At 40.4% G+C, this 16,343-nt stretch overlaps 2 protein-coding genes across 2 annotated transcripts in view; both read left to right on the plus strand.

Moving 5' to 3' along the window:
• Positions 1-873: 873 nt before the first annotated feature.
• Positions 874-8,013, plus strand: USP51 (ubiquitin specific peptidase 51). The gene is given in 10 exon segments (XM_055121043.1): positions 874-981; positions 1,337-1,460; positions 1,732-2,237; positions 2,240-2,434; positions 2,437-2,718; positions 2,721-2,992; positions 2,994-3,084; positions 3,087-3,186; positions 3,188-3,710; positions 3,712-8,013. Coding segments are annotated over 8 exon segments (2,076 nt in total). The 5' UTR covers positions 874-981; positions 1,337-1,460; positions 1,732-1,780; the 3' UTR covers positions 3,868-8,013.
• The window catches only part of FOXR2 (forkhead box R2), a 109,629-nt gene continuing 94,183 nt past the window's right edge, over positions 898-16,343 (plus strand). Inside the window, exon 1 of the mRNA XM_055121045.1 lies at positions 898-981. The gene's annotated coding sequence lies outside the window, so the exon portion shown is untranslated. The remainder of the gene's footprint in view (positions 982-16,343) is intronic.

The following is a 16,343-nucleotide window of genomic DNA, read 5'->3' on the forward strand; positions in this document are numbered from 1 at the left end:
CTGAATAAAAGAACAGCATATAAGACAACATTTTAGTACATGTTTTGCGAAACACAATACCAAAAATGAAAGAGAAAGAGATCAAGAAAGAAAGAAAAGTACCTGCCATAGAGGCAGGCTGATCGGGGTGGAGGCGTAGGTTGGCTTGGGAAAACTAGAACATTGGTAGTGTGAAATGTACACTGGTTAAAGGATGGGTGTTGGAATATTGTATGACTGAAACCCAGTCAGGAACAATTTTGTAACTGTGTATCTCACTGTGAAAAAAATTAAGAGCTCTAAGAGAATTAATGTCTTTTTCTCCAAGACTCTAAGTATGTCCTTTTATCATGGGCTGATTTTAAGGAAGCACCAAGAAAGGGACATGTGAAAGATAAAGCTCACCATAAAAACCTTAAACAGAATATAATGTAGCGTTTATAGTAAGTTATCATAATTTTTACCATTTTTATTTAACAAAGGACTCAAGTAACACATAACTAAGTATTTTATGATTTCACATAACTAGCAAGCTCCTGGGTTCTCTCGAGTGAGACTAATTTTTTTGCATATGTTTCCTCTCTCCACACTCCAAAAATTACTCTTTTTCTACTTACATCCCAGGGATTTCACTCTGATAGATCCCTCAGGGATTTTTGCTAGACAGTTACCCACCCAACTCCAGTGAATCTGTGTTTTCCCCTGTGAAATATTGGCCTGAAATATGGTGAGGTCAGAACTTCCATTCCAAGGGCTTTCTCTAGAGTTCCATGCTGTTTCAGAATCTGTTCCAGGAAGAGATTAGTCTGACAGTTTGGGATAGTGGTGCCATTCATTGGTGGTAAAGGTTAGAATCCGGGTCTAGGGACCACACGTTGAGAAGGGAGGGGCCAGGGGGCGGTCCCTTGTGACCAGACCCAAGGAGAGGTCTGGAGGAAACCTGGCTGACAAGCTCCTGGACAACAGCTGCTGCTAGCGCGTATTAGCCGCCTGGGGCCCAAGGTAAATCAGACCTTTCAACAAGCAATGGGGTTGATTTCTGTTATGCAGGGAAAGGGGATGAAGGGAAGTAAGAGGAGACTTCTGGAGGGTCGCGCGCAGAAGATGGGGGTGGCGAACGCCTGAAATGTGTGAGATGAAGGAATCATAGGGAAATGTGAGCGCTGAGGCAAAAAAAAAATGTGCGAGAGGGTGCACAAGCGCAAGAGAGCGCGAGAGGGCTGAAGAGCGTGGAAAAAAAAATGCGTTGGGATTTAGGGGTGGGACCAGAGGGTCAAGCTCTTCCCCTGGACCTATTTTCCATAAATGGCCCCCATTTAGTCATTTTTAAGGTAAATGTTAACCCAGTGTTTTTTAGGATATAAGGAAAGAACGTCAGAGGAAACTGTGCCAAAACGAGGCTGTGCTAGGCGCAGGAAAGGCAGTTAGAGGGTGGCGTCATTTTAAAAGAAGATTCCACCTCTTTCCACCCTAAAACTCAGGTAATATCCCAGCCCCGACCTTTTTCTTCCTCACTGTTGCCCTCCAACCCCTCTTCCCCGGCTCTATTCTATCGCCTTTAAATCAGGTAACTGCCTTGAGCCTTAGTCTAAGCAGCTAGAGCCTGAGCAGAGTGGGTGGAGCCCGCAGCAGCCTCAGGCTGAGCTCAAAGGCTGGTGGGACTGATCCCGGGGGAGGGGGCCGCCACCAGCCACCGCAGCCATGATGTTGACCAGATCATTCACAGAAAATCCTGTCTCATTCCATCTACAGTCGCAGCTCGATTCCAGATGCCTTTATCCTTTCGCTGCGCGGTGAGCTGATGGCCCAGGTTCGAGAAGCTTCCCTGCCTTCTGGCTCTTTGGTCCTTTGGAGCTCGGGCAGTGGGGGAGGGGCCTTCCCGTAGTACGCTATGGAGAAGGAGGGGGGAATGGAGAAGGCGGTGGGGGAGGAGAAGGTGTGCTCAAGCCTGGGAGCTGAGGAGGAGATGAAGCTGGATCCATTACAAGGGCACAAGCTCGCGCAGGAGGAGGACTTGATAATGAGTGGCGGCAGCGGCAGCAGCGGCAGCGGCAGCGATGAGAAGGTGCTTCTCTCAACGCCCCCTGGCTGTCACAGTGGCAGCAGGCCCCTGTGTTTGCGCCGCAGGCCCCGCCCTCGGGCCCACTCCCGAGGTCTGCCGGGGCGTTCCGCTCCACCCCTACCACTAGCCCATCCTTCTGCGTCTCTGCTGCTACAGCTGCCTCCGGGTGCCCGAACCTAGTGCAGATCTCTGCGTAGGTCTCCCCCCCCAGATCCAGGCGTCAGACAAAGCAAGGCTGTTCTGGAGATCGAAGTGGCTTTGGGGACTGGTTGCTGGAGGTGGAGTTTGATCACGGGCCCACTGGCTGCTCTCGTGTGGAGAGCTTTAAAGTAGCTAAGAACTGGCAGAGGAAGCTGCTGTTGATCTACCAGCATTTCGTTTGGAGTGGGACCCCAGGACTAGGAAACGTAAGGCAGAGTCGTGCATCTGTCATATATGTAGTACCCGTATGAGGAGACTCCACTCTTGTCTCTCCTGTGTCTTTTTTGGCTGCTTTACTGAGAAACATATTCACAAACATGCAGAAACAAAACAGCACAATTTATCTGTCGATTTGTGTCATGGGGTTGTGTATTGGTTTATGTGTAAGGATTACATATATGACAAAGACATAGAACAGATTTCCAAAGAAACAAAAAATAAATTTAAATTATTAACTTCCACCTCAACAGAGGTTATTAAAAACAGTGTATGACATCAGGTATTGAAGATAGGCGATCAGCCTGTGAGTCCAAGAAACAGGAGACAAAATTGGTGAAACCCAAGAAAAGGAGAAAGCAAACAGTTTATACTGTAAGCCTGAGGGGACTGATTAATCTTGGGAACATTTGCTTTATGAATTGTATTGTCCAGGCACTTATTCATATTCCTCTACTGAAATACATCTCTAATAAGCATAAATGTGTAATGATAAGCCCTAGCTTGTGTCTTGTCTGTGAGATGTCTTCTCTTTTTTCATGCTATGTACTCTGGGATTCGAACTCCTCACATTCCCTATAACTTACTACACTTGTTTTGGATTCATGCAGAACACTTAGCAGGGTACAGGATGCCCATGAGTTCCTCATTGCCATATTAGATGTGCTGCATAGACACAGCAAAGGTGATGATATTATACAGGAGACCAATAACCCCAACTGCTATAACAGACCTAATCTTCACAGGTGGCTTGCAGTCAGATGTCACATGTCAAGCTTGCCACAGTGTTTCCACCACAATAGATCCATGCTGGGACATAAGTTTGGACTTGCCTGGCTCTTGTGCTACATTCAGTTCTCCGAATCCAGAGAGGGCTGACAGCACAGTTGACTATATACCAGGAATTCCTTCACTCACAGATTGCCTGCAGTGGTTTACAAGGCCAGAAGACCTAGGAATCAGTTCCAAAATCAAATGCAGTAGTTGTCAAAGCTACCAGAAATCCACAAAACAGCTCATGATGAAGAAATTACCCATTGTAGCCTGTTTTCATCTTAAGCAGTTTGAACATGTAGGTAAACAGATACAAAAGATTAATACTTTTATTTCCTTTCCCTTGGAACTTGACATGACTCCATTTTTAGCCTCTACTAAAGAGAACAGAATGAAAGAAGGCCAGCCACCAGCAGACTTTGTGTCTACTGAGAATAAGTACTTGTTTGCAGTAATAAATCACCATGGAACTTTGGAAAAGTGGACACTATACCAGTTTTATCAGGCAGCAGAAGGATCAGTGGTTCAGTTGTGATGATGCTGTCATTCCCAAGGCTACCATAGAGGATTTATTCTTAAGTGAAGGATACTTACTATTCTATCACAAACAGGATCTTGAGAAACAGAAAGACTAGTCTTACCAGACTACTTATCAGAAAAAAGTAAAAGGGATGAATAAACAAGGATACTAAGGTGACATGCAAACCAAATCTGGAATGGACAATAACAACCATACAACAAGCTCCTCTTGAAATATCATAAAACCTACCTGGAATGAACAATTGACAATAGTATCTATGTGATAATTAGTGTCTTGATATGAATAATGTATTTTAACATGGTGTGTGGGTCTGGTTGGGGAGAGTAAATACTAACCAGTGACCATTTAAACTTAAAAATGGGAGAAGGAAGAAGAGGCTATAAATGGTCACGTAAAGTATATTTCAATGATCAAGATGCTTCAGGTGGTGAGAATGGGACAGGAGATGCCAGCATGATATAATTTGTTTCTATAAAAAAAAACTGTGAGAAGTCAAGGACTTTCATTCACCAGAAGCATCATAATTGGTATTTAAACTACATCTGACCAGTCATAGTTTGAAAAAAGATAATAGTTTATGACCAGGGAGATAGCTCAAAGGGCCCTGACTAGAACAGCCCTGGTATCTCCTAAGCAATGCTCAAGTGTGGCATTGATGGCCCTAATTGTCAGTCGTGGTGCAAATATACCAAGTTTTGCCAGGAGTGGCCACCAGGCCCCTGGACTCTCAAGCAGAGCTGGGATATCTCCTTACCCCCATCAAAAAGTACTTAATATTGTAAAAGAAACCTTGAAGTTTTTTATTAAAACTTTTTTGACTTTTAATAGAAAGTGTTGTTAAATGTTGAAATATTAAGTTAAAAATTTCAAATAGATCATTTAAATGTTAAAAGAGTTTTAAATTTAAAAGTTTAAATTTAATTAAGAAAACAATTTTAAGAAGTTAGTCTCCTGCTTTGTTATTCTATATTCCACAGATAAGTGCAATCTTTCTGTCTGTCTCTCTCTTTCTGACTCATTTCACTTAGCATGATACTTTCCATGCTGATCCACTTATATGCAAAATTCATGACCTCATTTTTTCTAACAGCTGCATAGTATTCCATGGTATTAAATAAATTCAAAATAAAAAAGAAAACAATTTTAGAAATATATTTTAAGAGGTAAAATTAATAAAACAAGGAAAACTGAATGTTTACATGAAAGTTAAAATGAAGAACAGTTTTAAAGTTAAAAAGTTAAAAGATAATGAAGAAAGCTCCTAAAAGAAAATTTTTAAATGGAGTAATATGCTATGTAAATATGTTTATTAAAATTTAAAGCAGGGTACAGAACGATTTTATAGCAGATAGGATACTTGCCTTGCTTGTGGCTGACCCGCCTTCCATACCCAGCACCTAATATGGTCCAAAAATCAAAAGTTAATAAAAGTTAGCACTGTAGCACTGTCATCCCGTTGTTCATCGATTTTCTCAAGCAGGCACCAGTAATGTCTCCACTGAGAGATTTGGACTTGGACTGGAGTGATAGTACAGTGTGTAGGGCATTTGCCTTGCACACAGCGGACCAGGTTCATTTCCTCCTTCCCTCTCGGAGAGCCGGGCAAGCTACCGAGAGTATCCTGCCCACACAGCAGAGCCTGACAAGCTACCCGTAGCATATTCGATATACCAAAAACAGTAACAACAAGTCTCTCAATAAAAGTTAATAAAAATAAAATATTTAATAAGAAATAAGTTTTAAGAAATAAGAATGTAATTAAAATTTATATTTAGAGAAAGTTTTAGAAGAGGAAAGTTTAGAATTCGATAGAATTGTCTAAAATTTTTAAATAAAAATTAGAGAAAGATGAAATAGGAATGGCTCACAGAACTGGAGGGCATGTTTTTCAGATGGGAGTCCTGGGTTCAGTTCCCAACACCACATGCTCCTCAGATAACCACAGGTGTTGTCCTCTACTCAAATTGGAGACTTAATCATGGTGTTTAAACAATCTTTGATAAGTTCAAGTTGAGAAATTTAAATAAAAGCTAAATATTTAAACAGAAGATACAAGGAAGAAAACAGTCTTTAAAAAGAAAGATATAAATTTTAAAAAATAAAATATTTCTGGGCTGAAGCGATAGTACAGAGGGTAGGGCATTTGCCTTGCATGCAGCCGACCCAGGTTCAATTCCCAGCATCCCATATGGACCCCTGAGCCCCGCCAGGAGTAATTCCTGAGTGCAGGAGTGCAGAGCCAGGAGTAACCCCTGTGCATTGCCGGGTGTGACCCAAAAAGAAAAAAAAAGATAAAATATTGAAATTGAAAAAATTAAAAAGCCATAATATTTTATTTCAATGTATACATACTAAAATCTGGGTTATGAAAAGTGAGTGGAGGGGAATGAATAACAAGGGGTTGTGAATATATGTATTTTAATCATGTTCATATATAAATTCAATTTGAAAATAATATATAATTTAGATGTCAGTGTACTATCCAAGTGTGGGATTTCTGCAAAGTTTGATCTATTCTACCTTCCCCTCTCAGGTTTCATACCCTATTTTATTTCCTGAAGTAAGTATAGCTATTTATTTGGCAGAATTAAATACATCTATGAAAGACGAACTTTAAAATTGGAGGCCAATGAGTATAGCAGATCAGGCACTTGCCTTTCAAGGCTGACCAGAGTTTGATCCCTGGTATCCCATATCGTCCAACACCACCAGGAGTAATACTTGACTGCAGAGCCAGAAATAAGCCCTGAGGACCACCCAGTGTGCCTCCCTGCGTAAGAAAGAGAGAGAAATGAAAATTGAAGCCAGTCTCTCCATTACAACAGTGTTATTTATACAAATCATTCGTTTCTGTAGGAAGTTCTTGACAATTTGGGGGATTATAAATATTAAACTGAATCCCATAAACTGCTTTGAGGAAGTGCTGAACACCCATATACGAGGACCTCTCACCCTCTTCTTTCCCTATCCCCTTCCATGGAGAAATGGGATTTTAAAATTTCTATGCTAGAACACAAGTTTTGTGTTTGAAAATGCTTTTACTTATTCTTTCTTTTACTCCTTCTCCCCTTATTCCATCATTTATTCCTGGTTCTCTGAACCCTCACTTGTGGTCCTTCCTATGCCACCTGGTGGCTTCTACTCATCTTCAAGACACAGCTCAGAGATGACTTCTCTGGAGACTTCCTTAAATTCTCTATCCAGGTATAAGTTAGAAAATTGTTTGCTGTTCCTCTATCCCTTTCACTGTGCCTTCAAAATATTTTATCTGTACTTTAGTAATAGTAGTTATTCTACTATGATTCTACTGTAGTTTTGTAATTGTCTTCCTCTCTGCACAGGATTCTGCTAACAGGGTACCAAGCCTTACTCAATTTTATGCTAATAAATGCTTGCTGAATGTGAGAATGAGTTCAGTTATTTAATTCACTCAGTAAATATGATCTCACCCATTATTTGTAATATGGTATAATATGGTGTAATCAATGTTATATTTTTCCCTAAATATGGTGTAAGAAATGCTTCTTAGTTGTAGGGTCTGGATTTAGAAAGAAGGTACTAGGTGAAGAAATAACAGAAATAACCAGAAATAACAAGTGTCACAAGGAAGTGAGAATAGGCCTGAGAGTTGGTGGCCATGAGAAAACAGGTGGTAGGGAGAGCAGGAGCTGCAGGTGAGGTGACACTGGGATCTGTGGTATATATGTGGCAACACTTCCCTTCACCACAGTGTCCCAGAGCTCCCGCAATATTTTCTCATCTTAAAACGATGTATCAAAAAATCTCCATAGTGTGTCACATGATTTTACATTCCCAGGAGATAGCATACTTCACTGTTCCTTGATATAGTAATCCTTGCTTCTTTATTTTATTTTATTTTATTTTATTATTTTTCTTTCTCATAAAGCATTTTTTGTCATCTGGACTTTATTGATCTAATAAAATTACATTAAGAATTGAAATGAATTATACATTATTGTGCTCATGTTTCCCCCATACAAAGTTCAAGAACCCATGCCTTCACCAGTGCCCATTCTCTACCACCAGTAAACCCAGCATCTCTCCCACCCTCCCCAGTCCCGTCTCCAACCCCCCAACCCCACACTGCCACTATGGCAGGGTATTCCCTTTTGTTCTCTCTCTCTCTGATTAGGTGTTGTGGTTTGCAATAAAGGTGTTGAGTGGCCATTGTGTTCAGTCTCTAGTCTACATTCGGCACGCGTCACCCTTCCCCCGAATGACCTCCGACCACATTTTACTTGGTGTTCCCTTCTCTGAGTTGCCCAGAATGAGAGACCAGCCTCCAAGCCATGGAGTCAACCTCCTGGTACTTATTTCTACTATTCTTGGGTGTTAGTCTCCTAGTCTATTATTCTTTTTTTTATTAGTGAATCACCGGGGAGTACAGTTAAAGATTTATACATTTTTTTGCTCATGTTTCTCCCATACAAAGTTTGAGAACCCCTCCTTTCACCAGTGTCCATTCTCCACCACCAGTAAACCCAGTATCCCTCCCACCCTCCCCAGTCCCATCACCCCCCACCCCACACTGCCACTATGGCAGGGTATTCCCTTTTGTTCTCTCTCTCTGATTAGGTGTTGTGGTTTGCAATAAAGGTGTTGAGTGGCCATTGTGTTCAGTCTCTAGTCTACATTCGGCACGCGTCACCCTTCCCCCGCATGACCTCTGACCACATTTTACTTGGTGTTCCCTTCTCTGAGTTACCCAGAATGAGACCAGCCTCCAAGCCATGGAGACAGCCTCCTGGTACTTATTTCTACTATTCTTGGGTGTTAGACTCCTATTCTATTATTCTATATTCCACAGATGAGCGCAATCTTTCTATGTCTGTCTCTCTCTTTCTGACTCATTTCACTTAGCATGATACTTTCCATGCTGATCCACTTATATGCAAACTTCATGACCTCATTATTTCTAACAGCTGCATAGTATTCCATTGTATAGATGTACCAAAGTTTCTTCAACCAGTCATTCCATTCTAGGGCACTCGGGTTTTTTCCAGATTCTGGCTATTGTAAACAGTGCTGCGATATAAGTGCAGATGTCATTTCGACTATACTTTTTTGCTTCTCTGGGATATATTCCCAGCAGTGGTATTGCTGGGTCAAATGGGAGTTCAACCTCTAGTTTTTTGAGAATCGTCCATATTGTTTTCCAAAAGGGCTGAACTAGTCGGCATTCCCACCAGCAGTGTAGAAGGGTCCCTTTCTCCTCACATCCTCTCCAACAGTGGTTGCTTTTGTTCTTTTGGATGTGTGCTAGTCTCTGTGGTGTGAGGTGGTATCTCATGGATGTTTTGATCTGCATCTCCCTGATGATTAGTGATGTAGAGCACTTTTTCATGTGCCTTTTGGCCATTCGTATCTCTTCCTTGGTAAAGTTTCTTTTCATTTCTTCACCCCATTTTCTGATGGGGTCGGATGTTTTCTTCTTGTAGAGTTCAACCAGTGCTTTATATACCATTGATATCAACCCCTTATCTGATGGGTATTGTGTAAATATCCTTTCCCATTCTGTAGATAGTCTTTGTATTCTGGTCACTGTATCTTTTGTGGTGCAGAAGCTTTTTAGTTTAATGTAGTCCCATTTCTTGATCTCTGTTTCCACTTGGTTGGCCAGTTGTGTGTCATCTTTGAAGAAACCTTTATCTTCAAGATCGTGGAGGGTTTTGCCGACCTTGTCTTCAATGTACCTTATGGTTTGTGGTCTGATGTTCAGGTCTTTAATCCATTTTGATCTGACTTTTGTGCATGGTGTCAGGTCGAGTTCTAAGCCCATTCTTTTGCATGTGGTTGTCCAGTTGTGCCAGCACCATTTGTTAAACAGGCTTTCCTTGCTCCACTTCACATCTCTTGTTCCCTTATCAAAGATTAGATGATCATACATTTGAGGTTGTGTGTAGGGATACTCCACCCTGTTCCATTGGTCTTCGGCTCTGCCTTTGTTCCAGTACCATGATGTTTTAATTGTTCCTTGCTTCTTAATAGTAAGTATTTGAGTTGAGACTCTCTTAACCTAAGAAGTGAAACATAGGAAAGGGCTTCCAAGAACATCTTGGACTCATTACGAGATTAACTTTGATTTAATTTTTGGTCATCCAGTGTTTAGAAATCTTTTACTACTACCAATTTTTTTGGACCCGCCATATTTAGTTATACAATCCCACCATTGGGGGTACAACCTACTTTATGAAGCTAGGTTCTGCATCACTCCATGCATTATGGTTTTGATACAGAGGAGTAACATTTATTTTTGTTGTTGTTGTTTTTTAAATTTATTTATTTTTAATTAGTGAATCACCGTGAGGGTACAGTTACAGATTTATACATTTTTGTGCTCATGTTTCCCTCATACAAAGTTCGAGAACCCATCCCTTCACCAGTGCCCATTCTCCACCATCAGTAAACCCAGCATCCCTCCCACCTCCCCAATCCCATCTCCCCCACCCCACCCTGCCACTGTGGCAGGGTATTCCCTTTTGTTCTCTCTCTCTGATTAGGTGTTGTGGTTTGCAATAAAGGTGTTGAGTAGCCATTGTGTTCAGTCTCTAGTCTATATTCGGCCCACATCACCCTTCCCCTGCATGGCCTCTGACCATATTTTACTCGGTGTTCCCTTCTCTGAGTTTCCCTCTCCCCAGAATGTGAGGCCAGCCTGCAAGCCATGGAGCCAACCTCCTGGTACTTATTTCTACCATTCTTGCGTGTTAGTCTCCTATTCTGTTATTCTATATTCCACAGATGAGTGCAATCTTTCTATGTCTGTCTCTCTCTTTCTACTCATTTCACTTAGCATGATACTTTCCATGCTGATCCACTTATATGCAAACTTCATGACCTCATTTTTTCTAACAGCTGCATAGTATTCCATTGTATAGATGTACCAAAGTTTCTTCAACCAGTCATCTGTTCTAGGGCACTCGGGTTTTTTCCAGATTCTGGCTATTGTAAACTGTGCTGCGATGAACATATAAGTGCAGATGTCATTTCTACTATACTTTTTTGCTTCTCTGGGTTATATTTCCAGCAGTGGTATTGCTGGGTCAAATGGGAGCTCAACTTCTAATTTCTTGAGAATCATCCATATTGTTTTCCAAAAGGGCCGAACCAGTAGGCATTCCCACCAGCAGTGTAGAAGGGTCCCTTTCCAGAGGAGTAACATTTAATGGTTGTATTTAGTGGAGAGCTGAAGTTTGTTTAGCATCATGTCCTTCTCCCATTCTTTGTGGTTTCACTGAAGCTATCACTCTACCTTCTTCTTATTTATCTCCAGAAGTAATGTGATTCAGACTAGGACATATTGGAATTATCAATTCCTCCATTCCTCTACAAGATTCCTCCAGTTCTCCTACCTCCTCTTACAAGATTTTTTGGGAATAATCAAAGGACCCAAGAAGGACTAATGAGATCCCACTGCTCTATTCAATATACATAGTGTGAGAAAAAATGGCTTGATCTTCACCTCTGGTCCTCAACAATCCCCCCAATTCTGTAATAATGACACTAGAATTGCATTGATGTGTGTTTCTGAGAAGTTGATATCATTAGCACAAGAAGATAAAAAGAGTCTGAGATAATAAAAAAAAACATCATTTGAATCTTGTGGATCCAGCTGTGTCTATGGTCCCAACATTCCCAAGAATCTAAGCCAAAAATATATTCTTTTTCTTGGGTTAGTTTGATTTGTGATCCTGTAACTTGCAGCCAAGAATTTTGGACATAGTCAATCGATGGTAGCATCTTATTCCTAAAGCCACAAGGGCAGAGGAGCAATGAATGACTTCAGATGGACTTTGCCATAGAAACCAGAATGTGCCCCTGCATGTCTTTAAGCAGATATTAATGCAGCTACTGACCTGTGCTAGGATTCAAATCGTAAAGAAATTGTGCATTTCCAATTTCAATTTAAGCCAAAAAATGGCTCTAGTATTAACGAATACCAAAATAAGCCAGCAGATAGTAACTTTGATCTCTATTACTTCACTGAGCCTGTACAGCAATCATAGGAGATAGGCGTTTATGAACACACTTCACGGATTGAGAAAGTGAGACTCAGAAAGAAAAAGTCATTTGCTTAAGTTCATTCTATTGTTAAGTTGATTCTACTATTCATGCATATTTCATCAAAACCCAGTACAGTTAGTTGAAAATAATTTCCCCCACTTGTTTTTTTATTCTGTTTGGGGACTATTCTTTTTTTTTTTTTACTTTTTGGGTCACACCCGGCGATGCACAGGGGTTACTCCTGGCTTTGCACTCAGGAATTACTCCTGGCGGTGCTCAGTAATATGGGATGCTGGGATTCGAACCCGGGTTGGCCGGGTGCAAGGCAAAAGCCCTACCCCCTATGCTATCGCTCCAGCCCCTGTTTGGGGACTATTCTTAGTGGCGCTTAGGGCTTACTACTGCATCTGCACTCAGGGATAACTATTGGAGGGCCTCAGGAGACCATATGCTGTTCTGGGGATCAAACTCAGGTAGGCTGTGTGCAAGGCAAGTGCCCTACTATTTCTTCAGCCATGTAGTACTTATGCATACGTTGTTACAGAAGACAGCACAAATCAGAATGGTGCAGAAGCTTTCCATATACCCAGATTTGGATAATGTGGGAAATATGAGAGATAGTACAATGTGTAAGATATTTCTCTCACATGTAGCCTACACAGGTTTGATTCTTGGCACCACATATGGTCTCATGAGCACAGAGATAGGAGTAAACCCTGAGCATCACTAAGTTTGTCCCCCAAACAAAGCATATAACCTGGAGAAAGAAATCTACCAACTGATAATAAAGAATTGAACGTGCTACTTAAAAATATGTCCCTGTGCCTGTGGTTGAATCAGATTGTTGAGACCAAATGACTCTCCTAATGATATCCGATTGGATAAGGTAAAAACTCCATTACTGGACATAGAACTTCAGTCAACTTCAGCTTTACTCCTATGCATGGCTGAGTACCAAAACCTGGGATGTTGAGGTTTTTTTTTTTTGTTTTACTATGTATTAAACTAATACACATTTTGTTACACCAGACTACTTTCTGGTTCTTTTTTTTTCGCTTTTTGGTTCACACCCGGCGATGCACAGGGGTTATTCCTGGTTCTACACTCAGGAATTACTCCTGGCAATGCTCAGGGGACCATATGGGATGCTGGGATTCGAACCCTGGTCGGCCGCGTGCAAGGCAAACGCCCTACCTGCTGTGATATCGCTCCAGCCCCCAGAGTACTTTATAATTTTAATACCTTCAACAGTAATTGTGTGTCACTTTTACCAATGGTCATCTCCTGACTTTAGGATGTCCATAATACCAGACACGTAAGAACAGACACCACCTGTCTGTTAAGATCAGATTTCTAGGTTGTCTAATATTGTTTTTAGTGCCAAACTTTGCACAATTTTCATATCATTTGTCATAATTCCTTCCAAACACACAGTAGTAGGTACTTAGGGTCATGATTAGAACTATGTATCTATAAATCTTTAAGCCCTACCTCAATATATGGTAGTTGCTTAACATGCCTGCTTAATGAATGCATGAGTGAAAAAAGAAAAATAAATTCACCCTACAGTTAGATTCAGTAGTTGAATCCATTTTCTATCTTTCTGGGATCAAAATACTCATAAATGCCTGAATAATCCATATCTGTATACTCATCTCTATCTAGTCTCCATATCAAAACTAGTTTCAGAGGAAAAGGAATCCTGCTTCCTTACTATTCCTGACAGGAAAGGAACTTTGCTCTTATTATTATCTCCATCCCAGTAACAGCTGTTTTCTAAAATAATTTGCAGCAACTAGAGATTTTCTAGCCGTTCTTCAAAAATTCTGTTGAATCATATATACAAGATATAAGAAATGATAAGAAATGTCCTCCAAATAACAATACTTCCACCCAGGAAATATTGTAATTCTACTTAATATTTTTGTCCCTCAAAAAAACCAACCTGGGGCTGGAGAGATAGCACAGCGGGTAGGGCGTTTGCCTTGCACGTGGCCGACCCGGGTTCTAATCCCAGCATCCCATATGGTCCCCTGAGCACCGCCAGGGGTAATTCCTGAGTAAAGAGCCAGGAGTAACCCCTGTGCATCGCCGGGTGTGACCCAAAAACCAAAAAAAAAATCCTGTCATACGATCTTTTTGGATGTTTCATGTTTAAAATAAAAATTCTACCTTTTCTATACTAATGTTTTACTATTCCTCCTAGCATTATTTCTCTTCTCATGGTTAAACTATGCTATATGTTTTTCTAACATAATTTTACACTTGCTCTCCTTTTTTTCTTACTTGACTTTGCCTGTAACACTTCATTAAATAATTTTCAGTTACTCCTCTTTATTTTTAGTTCTCACATGGGTTCTGCCTGTACTACTTTGTATATACTCCTCCTTAAGTTCAAATTGACTTAATTTTCCTAGAAACTTTATTTTATCTCATTTGCTAGAGAAATGCATGATAAGTTAAGGCAGTGGGACAATTGGTACTTATTTATTTTAAGCTTTTCTCACAAATCCAGGTTATGATTTTGCCACTTTGACCGCAATTTATGTGGTTACCCTTTTACTACAAAAAGTTCTGTAAGGTCTGAAGGAGTGGAGACACTTTTTATTTGTTTGTTTGTTTGCTTAGGGCCTCTTATACTAAAGGAACCATACAGTAATAAAGATTGAATCTAAGCTTCTCACATGAAAAATATACACTCAGCCCATTGAGGTATATCTCTGACCCAAGGACGAAATACATTGGGACACAGAAGTGTTGGACTAAGATTACATCCTAGATCTACCACTTACTAACAGGTGACACTGCATCAGAAACAGAACCATGTACACAAACTTCTCAGGACTCAATGCAGTGGAGAGTAAATGCAGTGGTGATTATAAGACATTTAAAATAAAGGAATACACACAGAAAAGTAATTTCTCTTGCCCCCTTGTCTGTATTCAAGAATTCCCTTTGAAACTTTGGAACCCTGGAAGTTCATTTCCGTATTCTCTATGACCAGTTCTAACATTAGCAAGTTTTTTCTTCTCCTATGCATAGATATACCAATGGAGTCTGTCTTACTATTGGTTCTACTTTACAAGCAAGGGAACATGAGATCCAGTGAGTTCAAATGTCTTTCCAAATTCATCCAGTAAATAAAATGAAGAACTCAGGGACAAAATATTGAGCCAGGCCCCTTATTCACCAGTTTTTGCTGAAATTCATGAAATGTTGACTACTTTAACTGAAATAGAATTTAGGTAATACCCATTGTGTCTAGAAAATATAAGTACTTTCAGGATCTGAGTTAAGAGGATAGGATCACTATAGAGCCTTTAGCCTATAGGTTCCTCACTGCTTTAAGTATGCATTACCTCCCCAAATACAAAGTCATGTGAGGAACAGGAGCAGAGACAGGAGTAGAACCAAGGTTCTGGGAGTGTTGTACTTAAAAATATTTATCCTTTAAGTCTGTATCTGTATTTCTAAGGACACCAAAGTTCCATGTGGCTGGAGAGATAGTACAGTGAATAGCACACTTTCAGTGGATAGTACAGTGGATAGTACATTTTCCTTGCACATGGCCAACCAGGGTTTAGTCCCTGGCATGGTGCCCCAAACATCGCCAGGAATAATTACTGAGTGCAGAGCCAGGAATAACCCCTGAGCATCACCAAGTTTGGTCCCAAAACAAACAACAAAAAAGATAACTAGTCCCAATAGATCACTAAGTAGGTGACTAGGGCCATTGCTAATGGAATTCTTTCAAAGGTGAAAGTATTGGAAGCCTGTAAACCTGTCTATATTTCTTCCAGTCTCAGGGAGTCAGCAAACAGAGAAATCCGTGTTGGGCCTGACAATGAGTGAGATTATATTATTGCTATTGCATAAAATATCTAACCTAGAAGATAACACCTGGTCTTTGAAAGGGTAATGGAAACAGAATGAGGTTGGATTGATTGCTGTCTTTTAGAGTTGAGAAATTTGTTCATTTATCAGCTCTTTGCTAATACTGGATATTTGTTTCTTGATAGTGTGATACAGTTTCTTTAGACAGGAAATTATCTTCTAGGACTCTTTTTAGAGTGTAAAGACATCTTCTATCCAGCCTAGTAGTTATCAGCCAGGGGAATCTAATCTTTTATGCACCCCAGGATATTCCAGGAAGGCCATAGATGAAAATCTGCTTAAAAGACAGAATAATAGAAAGCTCAGTGGCAAACTGGTAGGATGTAGGTGCATAGGAAAGAAACAAGTTTGGAAGGGGCCATTGTATAAAGCAGGGTGAGAATCACATTCCTACACTACTGATACAGGTATTGAAAATCTGACATTTAGCCGTCAATTCTTGTTTACTCCTCTATGGTTAAGAATTGCATCAGAGCTGACACATAATAAACAGTCTGACTCTTTCTGGAATAAGTGTATTTTAATTAAAAAAATAGGCCAAAAGTCTCTCAAATGGAGCCAAGAACCTTACCTGTCTGTTTACTTGTTCCCCATTTATTTGTTTTTAATAATTTATTTATTTTTAATTAGTGAATCAACGTGAGGGTACAG

Source organism: Sorex araneus, chromosome X, assembly GCF_027595985.1.
Source record: "Sorex araneus isolate mSorAra2 chromosome X, mSorAra2.pri, whole genome shotgun sequence".
NCBI lineage: Eukaryota > Metazoa > Chordata > Mammalia > Eulipotyphla > Soricidae > Sorex > Sorex araneus.